This window comes from Artibeus jamaicensis, unplaced genomic scaffold (genome assembly GCF_021234435.1).
Source record: "Artibeus jamaicensis isolate MK-2021 breed Jamaican fruit bat unplaced genomic scaffold, CSHL_Jam_final contig_923, whole genome shotgun sequence".
NCBI classification, from domain to species: domain Eukaryota; kingdom Metazoa; phylum Chordata; class Mammalia; order Chiroptera; family Phyllostomidae; genus Artibeus; species Artibeus jamaicensis.
This window is the reverse complement of record NW_026522014.1, coordinates 9296333-9318441: the sequence shown is the minus strand read 5'-3', so window position 1 is coordinate 9318441 and position 22109 is coordinate 9296333. Positions and strand designations below refer to the sequence as shown.

Below are 22109 nucleotides of genomic sequence, written 5' to 3'. Positions count from 1 at the left end.
AATACTTACATCATAGTCTTTACAGCATTTTTTCTTAAGTAGTTACTACTTTCTCACTTAGAATCATAGATTTTTCTCCAAGAATTGGTTTAGCTTTGTCTCACAAATTTTGATGTCACATTTTTATTCGTATTTACCACAAAATAGTTTTTAATATCCATTGTGACTCCTCCTTTGATCCATGTATTAGATACATGTGAATCGTTAGCTTTCACCCATTCAGGGAAATTCTGTTTGTCTCTTTGTTATTGAATTGTAGCTTAATTCCACTGCGGCCATAGATGTACTATGTCTGAAAGTAATCCTTTGAGTTATGTTGAGACTTGCTTTCACATTTGCACATGATCGATCGATCTTGGTCCATGTTTCCTATGCATTCATAAGAAAGTACTCGTTATGCAGCTATGGATGTAGGAGCATGTGTACGTCAGCTATGTGGATTTTGTTCATCTTGTTCACGTCTTCTAAATTGCTACTGATATTTCTCTAACTTTTCTATCAACTAATAAGAGAAATGTCTTGGGAATTTTTATTATAATTACACATTTGAGCATTTTTCCTGGTCATGTCAATTTTAACTTTAAACATTTTGAGGTCAAGTATTATTAGGTACATACAAATTTTTAAGTGTTTTAGTATTCTGACGGACTGACAATTTTATTATTATTAAATTTCTGTCTTTGATGCTTTTTGTTACAATATATTTGTCAGGTGTTAATATATCTTTACAGTTTCTTTTAATTAGTGTTTGTATGCTATCTCATTTTACTATAACCCAGTTTCCTTATATGGGTTATAGTTTCATATGCTTGTAAGCAATAAAAGTTGGCTTTTGATTTTATATCCAGTCTGACCACATTTGTCTTTTACATTGGATATATATTTCATTTACATTGGATGTAAATCCATGAATTTTGGTTTAAGTATACCATCTTAATTATTTTCTACTTGTCCATTTAGTTATTTTGCTATTTATTCTTCTATTTTCTCATTTCTTCTACATATCTTTTTCTCTTCTTTATTTTATTTTTTCTTATCACTATTTCTCCTCTAATAGCTCATTAATTATACATTTTTTGGCTATTCTTTTAGTGGCTTACACTTACCTTCATTTATTAAAGTAAACTCTGTTAGTAATTCTGTTTCATCCCAGAAATTTCAATGACCTTAAAAATTTTTGTCTCTATTTGCCTCATCTTTCACTGTTAATCATGTTAGTGATTATATTTTTATTCTATATACATGAAACTGCACTAGACATATTACTGTTTTGGTTTTTTTTTAAAGATGTTTTCCTCAGTGGCTGTGGATTTTGTTAGAGAACAATGCCACCATTTTTATTTGTTTGTTTTTTGTTTTAATTTTATTTATTTATCTTTAGAGAGGAAGGGAAGGAGAGAAGGAGAGAAATGTCAATGTATGGTTGCCCCTTGTGAGTCCCCTGATGGGAACTGGACTGCAACCCAGGCATGTGCCCTGACTGGGAATCGAACCGTGTTTGCTTGGTTCCCAGGCCCGTGCTCAATCCACTGAGCTACACCAGCCAGGGCTCATATTACTGTTTTATGCATTCAATATTGGCTTGGATTTACCATTTCAGTCTTTGTATTACTTCCAGAAAGTTTTCTCCTTGGATATTTTTTTCTCCCTTCTCCTGCTAATTTGTTTGAATGTTACAGATTTTTCCTATGTCCCATATGTTCTTTTCTTTAACTGTTCTTTTTAACATTCTTGATATTTCTAATTGAATTATCTTCTATATTACTAGTCCCCTTGCTGTGAAATCTATTTATTCAGTTCTTAATTCAATTATTATATATTTAGTTGTAGATTTTTTACTTAACTATTTTTAAAGTTAATTTCTGCTCTCTGCTAAAATTCTTCATGCTTTTTATTTTCTAAAAAACAATCACAGTTACTTTAATGTGCAGGTATCTTCTGTATCTTGATATTCTCTCTAAGCAATTTCTGCTGAATGCAAGCCAATGTGATTTAAGAAAGGGGAAAGGGGGACTCTTTTAATCGATATAATTTCCTAGATAGGGATTCTGTGTGTGTGCCTGGTGTTTACTTAGGCCGTGGAAATACCACAATCATCTAACCTGGAATTCTGATTTTTTTAATTTTTACTTTATCCATGGCTATAGCATTTTGGAAATCATAACTGACAGCTGGATTATTTTTTTCTTTCTGGTCAGCCCTGGACATGATATTTTCTTCCCAGGTCTGTAAAATGACTAAAAGTCCTGGTCATCTTCTTCACCTTTTTGCACCAATTTAGGAAATGGAAAATTGCTCAAGGGGACCATTGGAGACAAATGTCAGATCTCTTCTTCACTTCATTTTTGTCTGGGATATTGGTTCTTCAACCTCTCGCTTCATTAAAATGTTTCTGATGCCTTCAAAGAGATTTGTTTTTTAAATTTAGCTAGCTGTTCTAATTGTTCTTTTTGGAAAGATTGGTCCGAAGTACGTCAGAGTTAGAAGCAGAAGACTTATTCCTTTGTTTTAAACACATATTCACATGTATTTTTCTTATTTCTCTTTATAACAGGTTTCCTTTTCTACATTTTTCTCTATTAGACATACCTAATTTATTTTAGTGTGTGTTACCAGATAGGGATTCAACTTCTTTTGTCAAAGAGTTAATCAAGAACTTAGTCTTATTTATTTTTATTCTGTTACTAAATTATTAATACAAAATGCAACGTTTACCACATTTTCCTACAATATGTTTTTTGAATTTTTTGTGTTTTTTCATATTTTATTATGTTCTCTTGAACTGTTCTTACTTGGCCATCATATTTTATTTTTTGTGACTTCAAAATATGGCTTAATATAAAAGCAGGCAAGACCCCATATCACTGCTTTTATCCATAATGTTTATTTTAGATATAATTGATTTTATAAGAGATGAAGTTTAGAATCATTTCTCTTCTGAAATTATAATATTTTATTAGAATTTTTGTTTGATTTATATAAGCCTGAATTTTCCATTAACCTTTGCTTTCATTGTAAGTGTGTAATAGTTTTTGTATGTCTTATTTAAGCTTCTGACCAGGTGGGACTCTGCATGAGGGCAATAAGGGTCTCACTTTTAAACATCATGGTGCACACAGGGCCTCATATAGTACGTGGTATGGTTGCTACTCTTTACCTCTTTTTTTAAACATCAATTTCATAAATTACTCTAGTAAAAATTGGTTTCTCTTTTAATTATTTTTTCAGGTACAAGCATATCCCTCTCCATCTAGACTAATAATGAAGGTCCTTTTATTTTGTGTAAATTAAAGATATATGCCTCTGAAACTTTTTAAAAAAATTTATTTACTTATTTTTCAAGCACAGTTTTCTATTTCTCCCATCCCAACCCAACCCACCCTGTGCTCCCCACCTCCCTCCCATTTCCACCCCCCTTAGTTCTTGTCCCTGTGTCCTTCATACTTGTTCCTCCAAATCCCTCCCCTTTTTTCCCCTTAAATTCCCTCCCCTCTGGTCACTGTCCCCCTATTATCTATTTCAGTGTCTTTCGTTTTTATTCTGCTTGCTTGTTTGTTTTGTTGTCAAACTTTAATACACATACAAATTATATAGACATCTTTTAAATATGCAGATTCTGATTCAGTAGGTTGGGGTTAGACCTGATTCTGCATTTCTGATAATTGTCCATATTGCCGGTCCCTGGAGCATACTTTGAGTAAAAGGGGTCTAGATTCTTAGATAGGACCTGTGGATCTTTATATTTTAACTAAATTAAGGTCTTGTGCTCACTGGAAAGGGTTACCTCTCACTAGTATATTAGTAGTGATAATTTTAATAAATTAAGAAGCTGGAATTTATATTCATTAAATAAGTATGTGTACAGCAGCAATTAATATGTGACATGCATTATCCTAAACATTGGAGGTAGAAAAATAACAGGACATTACCTGCCTTCATGGCACTAGTAATCTGTACAAAGGAAAACATACATAATAGCAACACGCACATGCTATGACAGAGACCTATTTGAGGCAAAGTGGTATAGAAGGTGAATGTGGCTAAAGCAGAATAGTGGGAGGGAGCAACGTACAAGCCAGGCTTGGGAGGGAGGCACAGGTCTCATCCTGTTGGAATTTATAGGCAGTGCTACAAGCTCTGCTTTTATCTAAGAGCAAAGGGAAGACATCAAAGAGTTCTAAGCAGGAAGGTGCCATGAACAGACTTACATGTTGAAAAGATCCCTCTAGCTGGTTAATAGAGAGAACAAATTAGAGGTGGGCAAAAGTGGACAAGTGGCTTACAATTTTAAATTCCAAGTGTGAGTATAGGTTGTGCTAGTGCCTTTGAGCACATTCATATACTGTAATCAAGTGGGAGCTGGGCTACTGGTGACCAAGCATCTGCACAGTGAGGAAATCAGTGACACGTGGATCATAACCAGAAGAGCCTGGAAATGAATGAAAGCTATTTTGTTTAATTGAAGTAAATTCAAAACCTGAATTTATGTTGTTATATACTTTTTGGGGGAAATATGTCCCAAAAGTACAATTTAAGTCCTAAGAAATATACTCATACTTGATAATTTTCCCACTGTTTTCATTCATCCTTGTAGGCATATAGCCTATTGAGTTTTGGCTAAGCATCTTTAAGTCGAATGCATTTTCTGTGTGCTCATTTTCTTATCAAGAGAAACATCAATTCTCACCTTTTCCAGGAGCTACAAGGATCAGAAGTCATAGATAAAGGAATTCCCCCACCAGTATCCCCTACTTTATGATTTCTTATATCAATGGAAAACTGCAAGATATCAAAAAACATAAGACAGGAATGTTTTTATGGTATAACTTCCTGAAAAACTGCTTATCTACAGATAAAAAATTAGCCATTGGCAGAAAGAATCCTCTAAGAGGTTGAGATTTGTGAGATCTGTGAAGCTCAGGTCTTAGCGTTTATCCCGGAAGAAACCAGAATGCTTCAGGACAGCAGCAGTAATGAAAATGTGACTCACCCTCAGAGAGACATTGTGACATTGGAGAAAATGTCATTGAAATAATGAGTCAACCGTTAGCACCATCAGAGTGTAAGACCTATATGGGGAATATAATTTTAATTCTATCACTTCTTAGTCATCTCTGCAAGTGTATTAGCAAGCGACAAGTCTAAAATAAAATAACCATGATAAACATGTATCCTCCTCATAACAACTGCAGAGAAAAAAAAAAAAAACAAACCAGAAGGAAAATAATGTTGTTTGTTATTTTAAACAATCTTGGGTAACCCCAAGCTGCTCACACTTTTTTAAAACAGCTGCTCACACTTTACATTTTAATTGCCTAATGTCCCTGAGCAGCTGGTTGAGTGTTGGATTCATTTTAGGCACAAATTTCCTCAAATCTGTAAGTTCATTTTCTCACCAATTCATTTTGCAGTTGATGCATTTTTGATGTTAGACTCCGCCCATGCTGGTCTCAGGCTGATGCCAGCAGGGTGGTCATCCTATGTAGTACTTGACTTTCATTACTGTTGCTTTTTGAGTGTAGTATAACCTTGACCTCCATAGCGAGCTACTCTATTTTTTAGCCTCTTGATAACTCATACAGTATGTCAAACTATATTTTTTTAATTCAGAATCTTTTCTTTTGAGGATTTTTGGAAACAGCCATCCTCTACTATCTTTTGCAGCTCACCGAATATCTATTAAGGAGACATATCCATTATATTTTGAACTATGGAAAAGACTCATGTCAATTTTTATTGGCGGTCTAGCATTATAGTGGAAACCACAAAAGGAACAAAGCTCCTATCTCTGAGTGGTTTAAAATCTTATTTGAGAAATGGGTGTGCATACAAAATACTGGGTGAACAATAGAGAACACGATTTAACAGTGTGTCGAAACATGTGGAACAGATAGTGCAAGAAATCCTCTTAAACTCTTCACAGGAGAGGAGAATGAGTGAACACAATTAAAGCAGATTACTGAAAGAAAGTTTGGATTTACTTATTGTAAGGTACTACAAGGTATATTAAGCTAGGATTCACCTGGAGTAAAGTTTCTAAGGCCTTTCCCAACCTGGCCCCAAACTCTCTCTCTCTCTTTTTTATTTCATATGTATGGATTCCATGTGCCTCTTTATATCAATATATACAGCCTGCATTTCTGGTTTTTGTTCACGTTGTTTCCTATCCCTGGAATTTTCTACTCTAAGGTTGTACCTGTCCAACCTCATATCCCAGGATTTCCGCTTCTGCCTCTACAACTCCCGTCCCATTATTTCCATCAAGCTTTGCATTCCCAAGTAGGAATATAATATCTTTCTTCTTTAGGCTGTCAGTGCACCTGTTGTCCCCCTCTCTGACTGAAATCCACAAAACTCACTCTACTATTTATAAGCATTAAATGTTAACTTGCAGTGTATGAGGAGGTATGATTTAAAGCACATCACTAAGACTGCATTGCTGTAGTGTATGTCCTTTCATCCCCATGCTTCAAAATGATGCCAACAGAATGCTATATGAAACTTACACATGGCAGTTTTAGCAACTGGGTCACACAGAGCTTGCCTCAGAACTGGTTATGAATAAGCAATAGTTAATTCTTTATTCTCTGTCATATTTTAAATTAGAAGACAAGAATCTCATCTTTATTTTCCTGCATTAAAACTACTTGAATCTTTCAATAATGACTTTTCAATACAGAGAAAGAAAATACAACCACCTCTAATTTTAATATTTTCTACCTTAGAAGTTCATGGGTAAATGAGGTGAGAAATAATTCTGATTGATTCCTTGGGTTGAAAAGAAAAGATCTGGATGCTTGAAAAACCCAGGCACATGTAATATTTATTAAATTAAATTAAATGGAATGTTTTGATTAACCAGATATTGATGTGAATTGGGTCATGGATATTAAATAATTAGATCAGTTGACACACCTGTTTTTGGCAAAACAAGCGATCTAAATGAATGCCTGGAGCTAAGACAGATACATCAAGAAGACAATCATTAAAAGTGAATACTGCTAATATACCTTTAAGATCCTGATTTCAGTTCTTTTGAACAAATACCCAGAAGTGGGATTACTGAGCCATATGGCTATTGTATTTTTAATTTTTTTCAGGAACTGCTGTACAGTTTTCCTTAATAGCTAAATCAATTTACAATCTCACTAACAGTGTACAAGGGTTCCAGTTTCTCTACACCCTCTCCAGCACTTGCAGTTTTTTGATTTTCAGATAATAGCTCTCCTGACAGATGTGAGGTGATATCTCATTTGTGCTTTGGTTGAATTTGCTTGATGATTAGTGACACTGAGCATATTTTTATATACCTGTTGACCATTTGTACATTCTACTGTGGAGAAATGGCAAGACTAATCCCAAAAACTAATATGGAGAAACAACTGGAATGTCCATCAATGGATGAATAGATAAAGAAAAGGTGATATGCAAAGGAGACATCTGAAATAGTCAAACTTATAAAAACAGAGCATAGAATAGTGGTTGCCAGGGGTGGGGGGAGGGGGAAATTAGGAGCTACTAATCAATGGGATGACATTTTAGTTAAGTAAAATGAGTAAGTTCTAGAGATCTGTTGCATAACATTATACCTATAGTTAACAGCAATGTATTATACACTTAAAATTTGTGAGTAGATCTCATGTTGAGTATTCTTACAAAAAAACAAATTTTAAAAAAATTAAAAATGAATTCTGGTAGTAACACCATCTAGGTAATCCTAATGCAAGTGTCCTCTGTCCTTCTGCTGTGTCCTATTTAGCCTAGAGACCATCTGTGGACTGGGAGCCCCTATGCCTGATGTACTCTAGTAAATAATGAGCATTCACTACGGAGTGCTTGGAACATTTTTAGCACTGGAATTGCTTCCTATAAAGAGAATTTAATTTATGAGTAGAATTTTGATTTAAATAATTTTCATCTTTGTACCAAAAGAATACTAAATTGGGGCAGATAAATGTATAAAGCATTTTCTATGTAATTACTCTTAATTCTTCATAGCATTTTATACACACCATGTGAAAACATGCAAACATATGTTATGAACGTTTATCTTCAAACATAACCTAAAACTTATCAATTCTGAACTATGCAAAAGAATTACAGTCCCCTGAGAGCAGAAGGTTTGGGCATGATAACTGAGTGCATGGCACCTCGGGAACTGGGGTCTGTGAAGGTTGCCAACTGAGTAATCAGGAAGAGCTCAGGGGAGAAATATACATCTACTTCCTGGAATCAGCCTCTGGGTGAGGATTCATTGAAGAAATAGATATTTAGGCACAGAATTTTCCATATGTCTCTTTGTCTTTATAGGGCTGAGTTAGCCAAGCAATTACCAAAAGAATGCACAAGTGACTAAATCCATTGCACAGTGCAGTGTAAATCAAGAAAGTCTGAACCTGGACAAAAAGTGTGTGAGATGAATTAACAGAGTACTTAGAGACTTGGGGTGAGAACACATCATGTTGAAATGAGTATGAGATTATTTGCCTTTTTATTTTAATAAGAGCAGAAGTTATGTGGATATGGTCAGATATTTTGTTTATTATTTGTCTACTCTATTTTATTATCTTTACTAGTTTCCTGATCACTCTATGATATTATTGTACAGTCTGACAGTACCACAGAAAAGCAACAAGTTTAATGATTGAACTAGAAGTCTTATTAAGAATAAGAAAAAGAGATCTTTTAGTTCAAAGTTTTAGAATATTTGAAAAGTGGGTTAATGTAGAATTCTTAGAGAGGAGGTTTTCATAGGAATATAAAGAAGACATAATAAATCAATAAATACTTAAGCTTCCCATCACCAGAAAGGGCAACTTCATCTAACAGTGGGCACTTTCCACCAGAAGTGTTCCAACTGGGGTTAAAAGAAGGTAAGATGAAGAAAGATTGTATTCCAGAACCTCTGTGGATCATTCCAAATGAAGAGTGCAAGATCATTTTTGTTCATGACAGCAAATGATTTGCGGAGGCTAAGATAACTTAGATAATTTACTAACTAGAGTTTGAGAAATAGGATTCATTTGTGAGGTACTCATCTGGATTAAAGACTCATAAAGTAGTACGTGAGAGTACTGAGCTGGGAAATCAGGACACCTGGGTTTGGACTCTGTCTTGGGTGTCTGTATAACCTGCATTTAACTTCTGATGGTCTTAAGATCTTGGCTACAAAATGGCACACTATTTATCACCAGCGTATCCTTCAGTTTTAACAAACTAGAGAAATGATCCCCGAAAGTATAGTCTTCCTTCATGTTTTTTCAAATAGTTGTTCAAGTACAGTTGTCTCAATTTCCCCCCCACCACTCCCCACCACCCCAGCTATCCCTGCCTCCCACCCTTGATCCTGTCCTCCGTTAGCTTTGTCCATGTGTCCTTTATACAGGTTCCTGAAAACCCTTCCCAATTTTCATGAATATGAAACCATCAGCTCCCTTATTCTATATCTAACTATTTCCCTTAGGTGATTCTCATGCTGTTATACTCTTGGAACCAATTACTCAGTACAACCATATGTAGCAATACCCTGAGATAATATTATGCATATAATATTATATGTGTGTATATACATAATGTTTTTCAAATGAATTTTTACTGTGATTTAATCAAGCAAAAGTAATATTACATCTATATGTGTCTTCACAAAGACTAATGATGTGTCCTAAAGTGTAGATTGGACTCATAAACTGGTATTAGTATATTATGATTTAAAAATTATGACTATTTAATATCTGTGGATTTTGTCAGCCATAGAAATTTAATATCCAAGAAGAAATTTACACCCAAATACAGGACAAATATGCATAGAAACAAAAAAATTAAAAAACGGTTGTTCATTTCTGCCTCCATAATTTTGTAACATCTTAATGGTTCATCTAAAAGAAATTTCTTCTGGTTAAAGATATAGAGACCACGGTTATTTAAAAACAATCAGCAGAATTGTATGAGTCTTCAACAATGTTTTATTGGTACCACTTCTATGAAGATAAAACCAATTATCTGACTTCATTAATAGAGGACATATATGTCTTTTCTTTTTTTAAGGATTTTATTTATTATAGAGAGAGGGGAATGGTGGAGAAAGAGAGGGAAAGAAACATCAATGTGTGGTTGCCTCTCACATGGCCCCAACAGGGGACCTGGCCTGCAATCCAGGCATGTGCCCTGACTGGGAATAGAACTAGCGACCCTTTGGTTCACAACCCGTGCTCAACCCACTGAGCTACACTAGCTAGGAAGATATATATTTTTTTCATTGGAAATATTTGGCATTGATCGAATTCAGTTATAGCTTTGCATTTCATAATTTAGAGCTTTCTTTCATATGCCATATTTTCCAAAATAAAATTATTATATGAAAAATACTGATCAAATAATCTGATTTTTAAGAAATTTACACATGTATACTTATAAGTTATAGTTTATTTTAAAAGTTGAAAAGATACTACTGAAAAATTAAGATATTTCTCAATTCACTTTTTGGGAAACTGAAGCACTTACATTCAAATCTTTTACTGGTGACCTACTCATTATTTTTTCTAGCACCTTATAATTTTGAACTTATGTTTAACTTTACAAAACTGAGTTGACTTTCACTCATTATGGAGACAGTCTAAGATCTAATAGACATTTCTAAGTCACTAATGTTTCAAATCACTACCCTAAACGATACACTCAACTTCCTTAAACACATGGAGTTTGGAAGGAGATACTTGGCCTCCGGTGAAGTAACAATTTTCACAATAAGTATTTTGGTAGCAAAAATCATTTGTATTAGTAAATTTATGTATCTTTACATTTACATTTATGTATGTACTGATTAGTATGTTGGAAATGTACTGTTTTGGGTACATGAATTGCTTAATTTTTTAAAGATATAAAATTACAGCATTTAGTGGGATAGAAATTATATGGAGGTTATAAAAATGTATAGCAATATGTGTTGATTAAGGTAACCATGAAGGAAGGCTTTCTAGTCTCTTACAAAGAAGTCATACTTCTCAGTTTCCTAAATATGTAACAGTGGTCCACTTAAGTAAGGAGACAAAAACTGAATTTATTGTTATCCTTCATAATGAAAGCTTGTAATGGAACCAGTCTTGACCCAGTGCCAGAAATGAAGAAATTAACATGATTTTTTCTGACTTTATTAATTGTTATATAACATTGGGGAAAAAACTAATTTGGTCCTGTCTTACAGGAGCAGTTTATTGTACACAAGGGAATACTGAAATGTACTGTACACCTGAAAATGAGCTTTATAAAAAAAATAACAGCTCTGTGTATATTTGTTAACCAGAATAGGGATAAAGATGTCCTAAAGAATCACAGAATACCATGTTCTAGGTGGATGATGGATGTAGCACAGAAATCAAAAGGTTGTTACTTCCACTTCATTTTTATTTTTCATTTTGTAAAAATGATGCATTTCATCTCACATTTCTGGCTAAAACTATATTATAGTTATTGAGGTAGGCAATGAACAGTGTAACATCAGAAGAAGAACGTGGGGTGTGTTATTTCTAATGATAGCTACATATTTAATATGCTAGGCAGTAGACCTAAGATAAGGGTGGCATCTCTGAGCATCTCGTTCTTTTTTCAGTGTGTTTTATAAGGCAAGGAAGAGTCTATCAGGCCTATAATTGTCCCTTCCCTTTTTGCTTGAAGGTCTCAAATAAATTGCTTCTAGGTCTAAGGAAGTTAAGAATTCCCCCAAGGCTTTATATAACTTGGCTTTATAACTTGGCAGTAATTTCCTAGAACCTTGGAAGTTACTGCTATATCCAGTAAGGTTCTCTAAGTTTCATAGGATTATAAATGTGAATATAAAAAAATGTTCGCCAAAGTGTGTTGCTATGTTATTTTTTATTATGGTAAAATGGATAACGTACACTTTGCTGTTTTACTACTTTTAAGTGAACAATTCAGTGGTCCTAGGTTCATTCGCATTGTTGTACCACCATCACCAGCATCCTTCTCCAGAGCATTTTAATCGTTCCAAACACAAACTGGGAACCCAGCAGACAGCAGTTCCCCATTCCCCACTCACTTGTCTTAGCCTCTGGTGCTGTTCCACCTTTTATTTCTGTAAATTTTGTCCTTCTAGGTACGTCATATAAGTGGGATCACACAATATTTGCCCTTTTGTGCGTACCTTATCTCACTTAGCATAAGTTTTCAAGGCTAATCCGTGTTGCAGGACACATCAGAGTTTCTTTAAGGCTGAATAATATTCCATTGCATGTGTATACCACGCTTGGTTTATCCATTTAGCCATTGATGGATATTTGGGTTGTCTCTACCTTTTGTAGTCCTTTATCTTAATACATATCTATTCTGCTTGCTTATTGTAGCCTCAGACTAAATATTTGTTGAATGCATAAAATAAATGTGACAAAAATTCAGAAATCTTCAGCAAAAGAAAAAGAAGGTACAAAAAACAAACAAAAACCTGCACCATTTGGTAGGCATGGCATGCCACCTGTGTGCCATTTTAAATCCCCTTGGCTCCACCTCCAGCTCCAGTAACTCCTGTGACTTCCCCTTTCACACAAGTTTAACCTGATTCAGGCAGGTACAAACCGATTGCAATTTATGACAGGCTGAGGACTCTAATTTTTCCTCAGAGCTTCTGTGATGCTGTAATGCAAGACAACTTTGAAAATGCTCTCAGCATTCACTCATGCACAATTTGAAATTGTGAGGGAGCTAATGTGAATGATCCTGGGACCATTCTTGACCAACGGAGAACAGAGGAAAAGTGGATGAATGCTTCACTTTCTCATCTGGCAGGCTGACATACAGTTGCTTACTACTGAGAGTTACTGAGACTCTGACTTTTTGATAGATTGTGACAAATCGCAGCTAGAAAGTGACACATTTTATGCAATGTTCTAGCATATGATCCTTGGGGGAAATTCGAAAATTAGTGCCACATTAAACATTCAAAAGATGCAGGGGAGGTAATCTATATTAAATTCCTGTTCAATTAACCTGGACTGTCACTGAAAAAAGTAAAAGAAAACTGGATGCATCATGGAAGAGGATAGCAAGCCACCATAAACCGAACCAGGAGCTGGGTCCAACTGCAGCCGAGAAGAAGAGGTGATACCCATATTTTAGATTTTGGGTTATGGCAGCATACCTCTCCTGGGTACCTGTGTCAGATATCTATTGTTACATAACAAATTACTTCAAATTTTAGCAGATTGGAACTAGCAAATCTTTTATTATCTTCTGGTTTCTGTGGGTCAGAGATTTGGAAGCAGCTTAGCTGGGTGGTTTTGAGTCAGGCTCTGTCATGAGATTGTGGCCCAGACAGACATTGGCCAGGCCTGCAGTCATCTGATGGCTTGATTGGTGCTGAGGTGATCTGCTTCCAGCAAGGTCATGGGTCACCCACATGGCTGTTGGCAGATGTCTCAGTTCCTTTCCAAAAGGCTGCCAATTTCTTCCAGAATGAATTAACCAAGAGAAAGCAAGTCAGAAGCCACTATTCCTTTTTGACCTAGACTTTTACATTACAGACCGATATTTCTGCAATATACTAGCAGTTTCACAGGTCACATCCATTCAGTGTTAGAGTGAACTATAGAAAGGCAGGAATACCAAGAAGCAGGGGCCATGTCGGAGGCTGGCCACCACAGCCTCTTTGCATTCTGAGAGCAGCACATATCACACTTGGGAATATTGCCATGGTCTACTTATTGGTGGACTTGGAAGACTGCCAGTTATGAATGGATCCTGCAGTGGAGACCTCTCCAGCAGGTCCACGCTGTGTGCAAGCTATTAAGCTACTCAGGTCACAATGGCCCACAGATCTGATATTACTAGACAGATGATGTTATTAGACATATTTCTGATAGGTAGAATGGCTGTGTGGCATCTCTGGTTAGACCTAATAGGAGAGTTATAGCACAGACACCTAGGGTTCAGAAGCAAGACTGTGAGTTTTGCATCAGAGAATTATTTACCCTTAGAGGAAAAGAAAAAGTACATCTCACGTACATCTCTACATATATACATAATACATACACATACACACACACATACCAGGTCCTGCCTTACTATTTCGTCCTAGTAAATAGTTTGTGCTTCAGGAAGGGAACCTTAGCATATTCACCCTTAGCAACATATGAATTAAATATGCAGACAGGGAAGATCTAGACAAAAATCTGTTCACCAGATTTCTCTCTGTGTCCCCCTGTTTCTGGGTTGCCCAGCAAGAATTCTTTTTTTACCCCAAATGTTTCTCCTTTCTCCTCAGCCTGTGAGTTAATTACCTGCTTTCCCTTTAAAGCCCCGCAACCTTGCTCCCCTTCTCCTTTGTTCATAATACATATAAACCTCAGCTGCATAATGGGCCTTTGGGTCTCATAACTTATGGCACCCCCAGAAGTAAAATCATCCTAAATTTATAATATTTTCTCCTGTTAATCAGCCACAAGCTAATGGGGTTATTTCCCAGCTAGAATAATTTAAAAGGTGGGAGGTAACTTATTTTTCAAATGCTGTACTTCATAATATTAATACTTAGCTTATGATTCTGATACTGTTATGAGATGATGGAAGTTAATGACATATTTTATATTATATTTTTCAAGTGGGGGGAAGCAGGATTCAAAGAGGTTAGACACTTTTCTAGGAGAAATCAAACCTGATAGAACCTGAAAATAGATACTTCTATATTTGGCAGCTGTAAAATCAGCTGTCACAGTCACTGACTGGTTCCTCATTCATTCTCTCATCAGATTTAAAGAACTTGTCCTGATTTTGTAAATTTAATTTGCTATTCTTGACATAATTTCTTTTAAAGTTTAATTAATATTAAAGATGAAAGCTCAGCTTGATTTCTGAGTGATCTTTCCTTATCCACCAAAGTGATCTGTCATTGGAGAATTATATTTTAAATTAAAATTAAATTACATTAAATTAAAACTCAAGTCAAAAAGCTATGAGCTCCGCTTTTGTTTCTTAAAAATAAATTTTAAACTACTTTGTGTCAGTATATGTACAAAATTTAATTGTTGTGTTCATAAATCCATACAAAGAGGTTCCCTAGACAGTGTGCAGATTTATAATTAAATTAATTAGTATTATATGGAATAGCACAGCCAGGCACTCAAATAATCTATGGGACCACTTCAAAACAGACATTTAAGCCCACATGCTTGCTTCTATCCACAGCAAAAAAAAAAAATCATTTTAAATGACCAAATGAGTATAAAACAGGTAAAATTATATTTCAGTGTTGAAAATTAAGAAGGATAGTATTAATTCTCAGGAAGCTCTGAGGTCTTTCTGGAGACCACAGAACACAGAGGATTGGGGTTAGAGGAATAAAGACTGTCTTAACAGTCCAAATAGTCAAAGGAAGTATCCTCTGGTAAAGCACCTATGAGTCCCTTGGTAGATGCCCAAACCTGGAGAAATAGAAGTCTGTAAATATGAGGAAAAAATACATACTCATTAATTGCTGGTAGGACGGCAAACTGGCGTATTTTGGGGGGCATTGTTGTGATTCTAGCTGTATCGAAAGCTTGAAAAATTTGTAAAACTTTTGACTAAATTGTTTGACCAGTGTACAACAATAGATGCTTGTTGTAACATACTTTTTAATGTTGTAAACAATTAGAAAAAAGAGCTACACTTTCACAAATAGAATATCAACTAGATGAATCATGGTAAATTAATACAACACACTGTGCCACTATAGTATAGCTGTAGCTGTGGAATTATGAAGAGCAAATGAGACTGAGTGTCTCATAGGCTTGGTCTGGTGCATGTTTCTGTGGGTAACTGAGCCCCTCATGTCTACTGAAAGGGAATTATTTCATGGCATACTGTGAAGTAAACAAGCAGAGTATAAAACCATTTATAGCACAATTCCAAAATTATGTAAATGTGTATTTTAATTGCCTAGTAGGATGTCAGCAAAACTACTTACCTGCAGTTTATGGGATTTATGAGGAGTTTTATCAAGTAGCAGCAATTTCTGATTTTTTTTCTAAACTAATTTGTTGAGTAAAAACAAATAGTTTCTTAAAATTAGATGAACAATGAATTTCAAAATAAGATACTATGCAACATTCATGAGACAGAATTTAGTATATTAGTCAGCTGTTTGTGTACTCCTTGATCTTGGTGAACTAGAACCTGCTGTTCCATAAACAGATCCAGGAGGGAATTTGCACCATCTCATCTGAGCGGTGCAAACATATTTAGTCTAACAAGAAACTGGCGTATCTGAGACTTTACAGCAAACAAGGACAGAAAGTAGTTTGCATAATTTTCTTGTGCTCCTTTTATAGTGTTTATCTTTTATAAGGCTATTTGGAACAGTTGCTCACCACCTGTCAATAATGTGGCCTTTTATAGACTGAGCTTTATATTGTTCTGGTGCCCTTGACATATAAAACAGAGCCTTAGAAGAAGTCGATGTTGAATGTGGTGAGCAAAATACTAATTTTAAATTTAAAAGGCCATCTATTGTAGACCAAAATAAAGATAGTTTTGAATGACATGAAAAGAATAGGCCTGTTATAAAACCCTCTTCCACAGGAATAAAAAAAAAATATTCCTATCAACATTTTTGACAAGTTCATTAAGATTTATATTTAAAGCACTAGTCTATGGAAAACTAAGCCAAGCAGCACTAATTTAAAATTGTTATAACAATTGTGCATGATCTTGCATCAATTCCAACTGAAAATATTTGTGTTGTGAACTTATTAATTACATAAATATTTTGGGTATACAAACAATTGCTTTAACTTTTTTTTAGTAAAATAAGATTTCCAGTATTTCTTTCTTGATTTACATAAAATGTGCCAGGCTAAATGTTCTACATATATTTTTGAACTATATCCTTAAAGTGTGTTACATAATACTGAATGAACACAACCCTATGCAGAAATACATTTCCATTTATAAAGGGATATTATCCAAGGCCTTAAGTTAAAACCTGCCTGCCCTTTGTTTTGTGCAGTTAGATTCCAAGTCCTCTGTATGTTATTGTAAACAAGAACAATAAATAAAGCAAGTTTTAAAACAATGTAAATTCTTTCTGTTCTTGTTAAAAAGCAAGCATCTACACACACCTACACATGTATGCACAAACACACACCACCTTTCTAACACTAATGTACCATGATGCAAGGATACAGGAGTTCAGTATCACAGTTTCATATTGTGCTTAGGAGGGGACTTTGTGTTTTCCTTGCTAGAGTTTGCATATTGTGCTTTCAAGTTGCCTTTAGAAACATTTGTTCTCCATGACACATGGCAGCTAATTGGTCTAACAATTCATAGCTGTCAAGAGCAATTTTAGATGTGGCCCCTTTTCTGTTCAGTGTGTGATTATTTTAAAACTGCTGGAGGAAAGAAGTAGACAGCCCTTCATTGTGGTAGAGATCTGATTTTTCAAAAGGTCTGTTAATTGGACACGTGTAATATCCAAGGTGCAATGAAAAGATAAGACAGCAGTTAAAGCCTGCAGAGTGAATGAGTTTTCTTCAGGTTCACTTGTGATTATTTTGCCACCACCACTTTCACTGGCATCTCATACATTTTATCTCCCTTCAGCCTAGAGGGTATTTTTTATAGATCTCCATGGAATTTCCTCAAGATTGCCTGTCTTCTGGTTCTCAATGTAAATATACTTGGAATAAGATAAACCCAACAGGGTTAGCTATAAATAGATTATTAATAGGAATCTGTGAGGATATTTTTGGAGTGAAAATTTTATTGTATTTGTATTTAGAATGTATGCTTTTCCTAATTAAGTAAGCTTTAACAATGCTTACTCTTCATCAATGTGCATGAAATAGTTTAGAAGTTTTCTCAAACTCAGTTTCTTTATGTGAGCTGTCATTGATTTCAAACATGTAGTTCTTTGGATATTAAATCTACAAACTAAGTCCTGTCTTTTCTAAACAAAATGATTGAGGAAATTCCTATGTAAGAGACAGGCAAAGTTCTGTCTTTAGGTCATAGAGTCAGTCTGATGTGATAAACAGATTTGGCAAACAATTACACAGTAAACTAACTGAAATTGTGATGAACATGGGTGAGGAATATGCAGGTGTTCTGAGCATGTGTAAGAAGGGAATTCTCCCTAATTCGATGTCAGTAAATGAGTCATTTTCAAAGTAAGTGTCATTCACTTTTATTTTTGTAAGAGCTTAGAAGTCAGCCTGGAGTTTTTGCTAAAATTTAGTTTATAAGAGTTAAATATCCTTACCAGTTCTTATGGTAATTTCAAATTTAATAGTTAACTCATCTTGTGTAGTTCTGTTTCATAGTTTTTGAGATCTTGTTTTTGGCCAAATTTACAATTTGCTCAGATTTTTTTAATTTTTATTTTGAGGATAAAAGACTAACTTCTTAATAGTCCTAATCTGAGTAATCAATCTTATTTCTTAATTAATATCAAAGATTAGAAAACAATAAAGTATCAAGAAGTTCTGAGTTATATCTGGAATTTAGACTCTTAATTTATACAAGACACTTATATTTTTGAAATTTAGATATAATGGTGTATAGCTTACTCCTAACTTAAGTGTCCAACATAAATTTATCTTTATATGCTGTGTTTAGGATAGGAAATAAGGATTACTGGTTTGTTCAAGCACAGTGAGGAAAAGGAATGAATGCCAAAGATATGTGGGATTAATTCTAAAATTTTATACATATTACTATGTTCCCATATTGAGAAGGGTCCTAGGTTTTGTAATTCTTAAACTGAATATTTGCAAAATCTCTAAGAGGGTATTAACAAATTTTTGAGTAGATAACTTCCTTTGACAAATTAAAAATAACATAAAAATATCATCAGGTATTATATGTGGACAGATATAATGAACTCACTGATTTTCTTAGCTCATAGAGTTTTAAAATCAGTGGTATGAAAGGGCTGTTTCTCTAAGTGTACTTTAAATTCTTTATAACTCTTCACATGTGAACTTCATACAGTAATGATATGGGGACACCAAATATACAATTCTTATTGTATACAATTCATGCAACAATAATTAGTTGGCACAATGTTTTCAGTCAATCCCTTTCCTATTTACAACTCCATTATTCCATTTGTCATGAAGTTAACATTATCAAATTGTAAACATCTTCCTACCTAAACAAAATTAAATGTTTAAGTTAAATATGATAAGCGCATTCTTCCTATTTCATTCTTCTTAGATTAATCATCTTGTATAGGCATATCTAAGTCTCAAGCTCTAAAATCTAGGATAAATCATACAACTAAAAGTCAGAATTGGAATCTGAAATGAAGGATGGTTTTGTTATTCACTCAAGAAATGCGCCTGGCATGTCACTTCCCTTTCTTGTTACCAGTTCTTCTCATCCATAGACAGATCTGTTGGCCTCATTGAGTGGTTTTCACTCTACAACAGAAACATCTTGTCAGACAAAGTCTTTCATAATCTCAACATATATAAAATAAATAAATAATAATAATAATAATGGAGCTTTTCTTATAGAAGCAACAATGAGGAAGGAAGGAGGGCTATGAGGTGGGGTGGGCAGACCCTGAAGCCCAGCCCTGAGTGCTGGCCCTCCCCTGCCCACACGGCCTGTGGAAGAGGGCTCTAGGCTACATCAGACCATTTCTCCAATTCCATGGACCACGTTGTGAGAATCATGCAACTATGGGAACATTACATTTCTTTAAAATTCCAAGATAATGTCATTCTCAATCTGGTAAAATAAGATCTGGCAGTTCAAGCACTGAACTTCTATTATCTACATTAAAAAAGAAATAATGCATGCAGATGTAAGAGGGTTTCAATCTATGCTAAGAAGGATTCAAAGGTAAAAGGCCCACATTTCAGACTAAATCTCCTGATTTAAGTATCCCATGAAACAGCTCTGTAATACCAAATAGTACACACCTCGGAAACGAACAGCTTGATAAAACTCCAATTAGCTCTTCAATGTTCAGAAAATAGCAATGGTCTCTTAGTTAAATTTAAATTCTCTTGTTTATTTTTTATACTTCACTGGACAGATGAGAAAAATGATCACTTTAAAGGCAGAATGTGCTTAAACGAAGATTTTTCACTTTGGTTACCAGCAAGTAAACACTTCTGTCGGCACACACACAATTATTAGACTCTTATACTCACAGTGCATCACAACAGAAGATGAGGTGAACAGAGTGTATGCTACAAGACGATTCATTGCTTGGCAAAGAAAAGCCTGCAGCCTAAATTCATATGGGCCCATTTTCTTTCCCAGTTACCAAAATCAATGATGGTTCTGAGGTTTTCACTGTGACTAATTTCTGATGTCCTTCATGAGCATGGGTTCTTTAACAACCTAAAATTAAGGAAATGAATAAAAGCAATCTTTTAATAATCCCGAAAGGACCCAGAGTGAAATTGTCCCAGCAGTTACCTTATATAGACTCTGACACAGTTCCCCTTCCGCAATACCGAGTGCAGATCATTACTTTCTGACAACGTAGAGAGACCTACTTTATAACACTTCAGGGAAGTAAATGTACTAGGTCTTGATGTGTCTTTCTGGAACGTAGAGTAACCTCTAGTTTTCTTCTAGTAGAACTGTTAACTCTCGTGTCGTTTTTAGGTCCGTGGGGCCGATGCATGGGAGACGAGTGTGGTCCAGGAGGCATTCAGACCCGGGCTGTGTGGTGTGCTCATGTGGAGGGATGGACAACGTTACACACCAACTGCAAGCAGGCGGAGAGACCCAGTAACCAGCAAAACTGCTTCAAAGTTTGTGACTGGCACAAAGAGTTGTACGACTGGAGGCTAGGGCCCTGGAATCAGTGCCAGCCTGTGATTTCAAAGAGCCTGGAGAGACCCCTGGAGTGCATTAAGGGGGAGGAAGGCATTCAGGTGAGAGAGATAACGTGCATCCAGAAGGAGAAGGACATTCCTGCGGAGGATATCATTTGTGAGTACTTTGAGCCCAAGCCGCTCCTGGAGCAGGCCTGCCTCATCCCCTGCCAGCAAGATTGCATCGTGTCCGAGTTTTCTGCCTGGTCGGGATGCTCTAAGACGTGCGGCAGTGGGCTCCAGCACCGGACGCGGCACGTGGTGGCGCCGCCCCAGTTTGGGGGCTCAGGCTGTCCAAACCTGACGGAGTTTCAGGTCTGCCAGTCCGGTCCGTGTGAAGCTGAAGAGAGCATGTACAGCTTGCATGTGGGACCTTGGAGCACGTGCTCAATGCCCCACTCGAGACAAGTGAGACAAGCGAGGAGACGTGGGAAGAACAAAGAACGGGAAAAGGACCGAGGGAGAGGAGTGAAGGACCCAGAGGCCCGGGAGCTTATTAAGAAAAAGAGAAATAGAAACCGACAGAATCGTCAAGAAAACAAATACTGGGACATCCAGATCGGATATCAGACCAGAGAGGTTACCTGTATGAACAAGACAGGCCAAGCTGCCAATCTGAGGTAACATTTCATGACTACTAACTACATGTGTCTCTCTGTCAAGACCATGGGGTAGGCAGTCCTTCAGATGTACTCTACTAAATCCTGGAATGCCCACAACCTAGGATGAGCCACCCCCAAGAGTAACTTTTTCCATTTAAGACATTGAAGCTCTGTGGGTGTCCTAGCATGATTTCCATTTTGCGCATGTCCAGGAAGTATACAACTTGAGTTTAATTTTTTCTGTCAAAATGAGAGATTCTCTGAAAGCTGATACTGCTTCTTTAGGTCAGTAGTGATGTTTACACCTCTAATGAAACAAACAAACAAACAAACAAAACTTATTTAAAGGCTGGAGTTTTGGGGCTTGGAATTCATATACTAACTTTCCTGAGAATAATACGCTTGTAATCTTTCCAAGTTTATTGCATTTTCAGAGTTACCCTATAAACAAAATCTAAACAACAACTCAGGGAGCTATACCTAAGAATGTAAAGTGGAATAATTTTCTCCAGAGAAGGAAAGGGGAATCAACATAAATTAAGTGGATGGTATTTAATCATGAGTTTTGTAGTTTACAAAACATGTAATTAATTGGCTGCATTTTCTAAATGGAAATTATTTGTCAAGTTATCTCTGGGTAAATAATGACAATATTAAGAAAGACTTTCTCATGTGTGATTTATTT

At 35.6% G+C, this 22109-nt stretch overlaps 1 protein-coding gene across 2 annotated transcripts in view; it reads left to right on the top strand.

Annotated features, from left to right (window-relative positions):
* THSD7A (thrombospondin type 1 domain containing 7A) overlaps positions 1-22109 on the top strand; it is a 356792-nt gene that overhangs the window by 119196 nt on the left and 215487 nt on the right. For both annotated transcript variants that reach the window (XM_053655065.1, XM_037167342.2), the window contains exon 2: positions 20611-21442. In XM_053655065.1, the coding sequence (XP_053511040.1) occupies positions 20611-21442 (832 nt within the window). The remainder of the gene's footprint in view (positions 1-20610; positions 21443-22109) is intronic.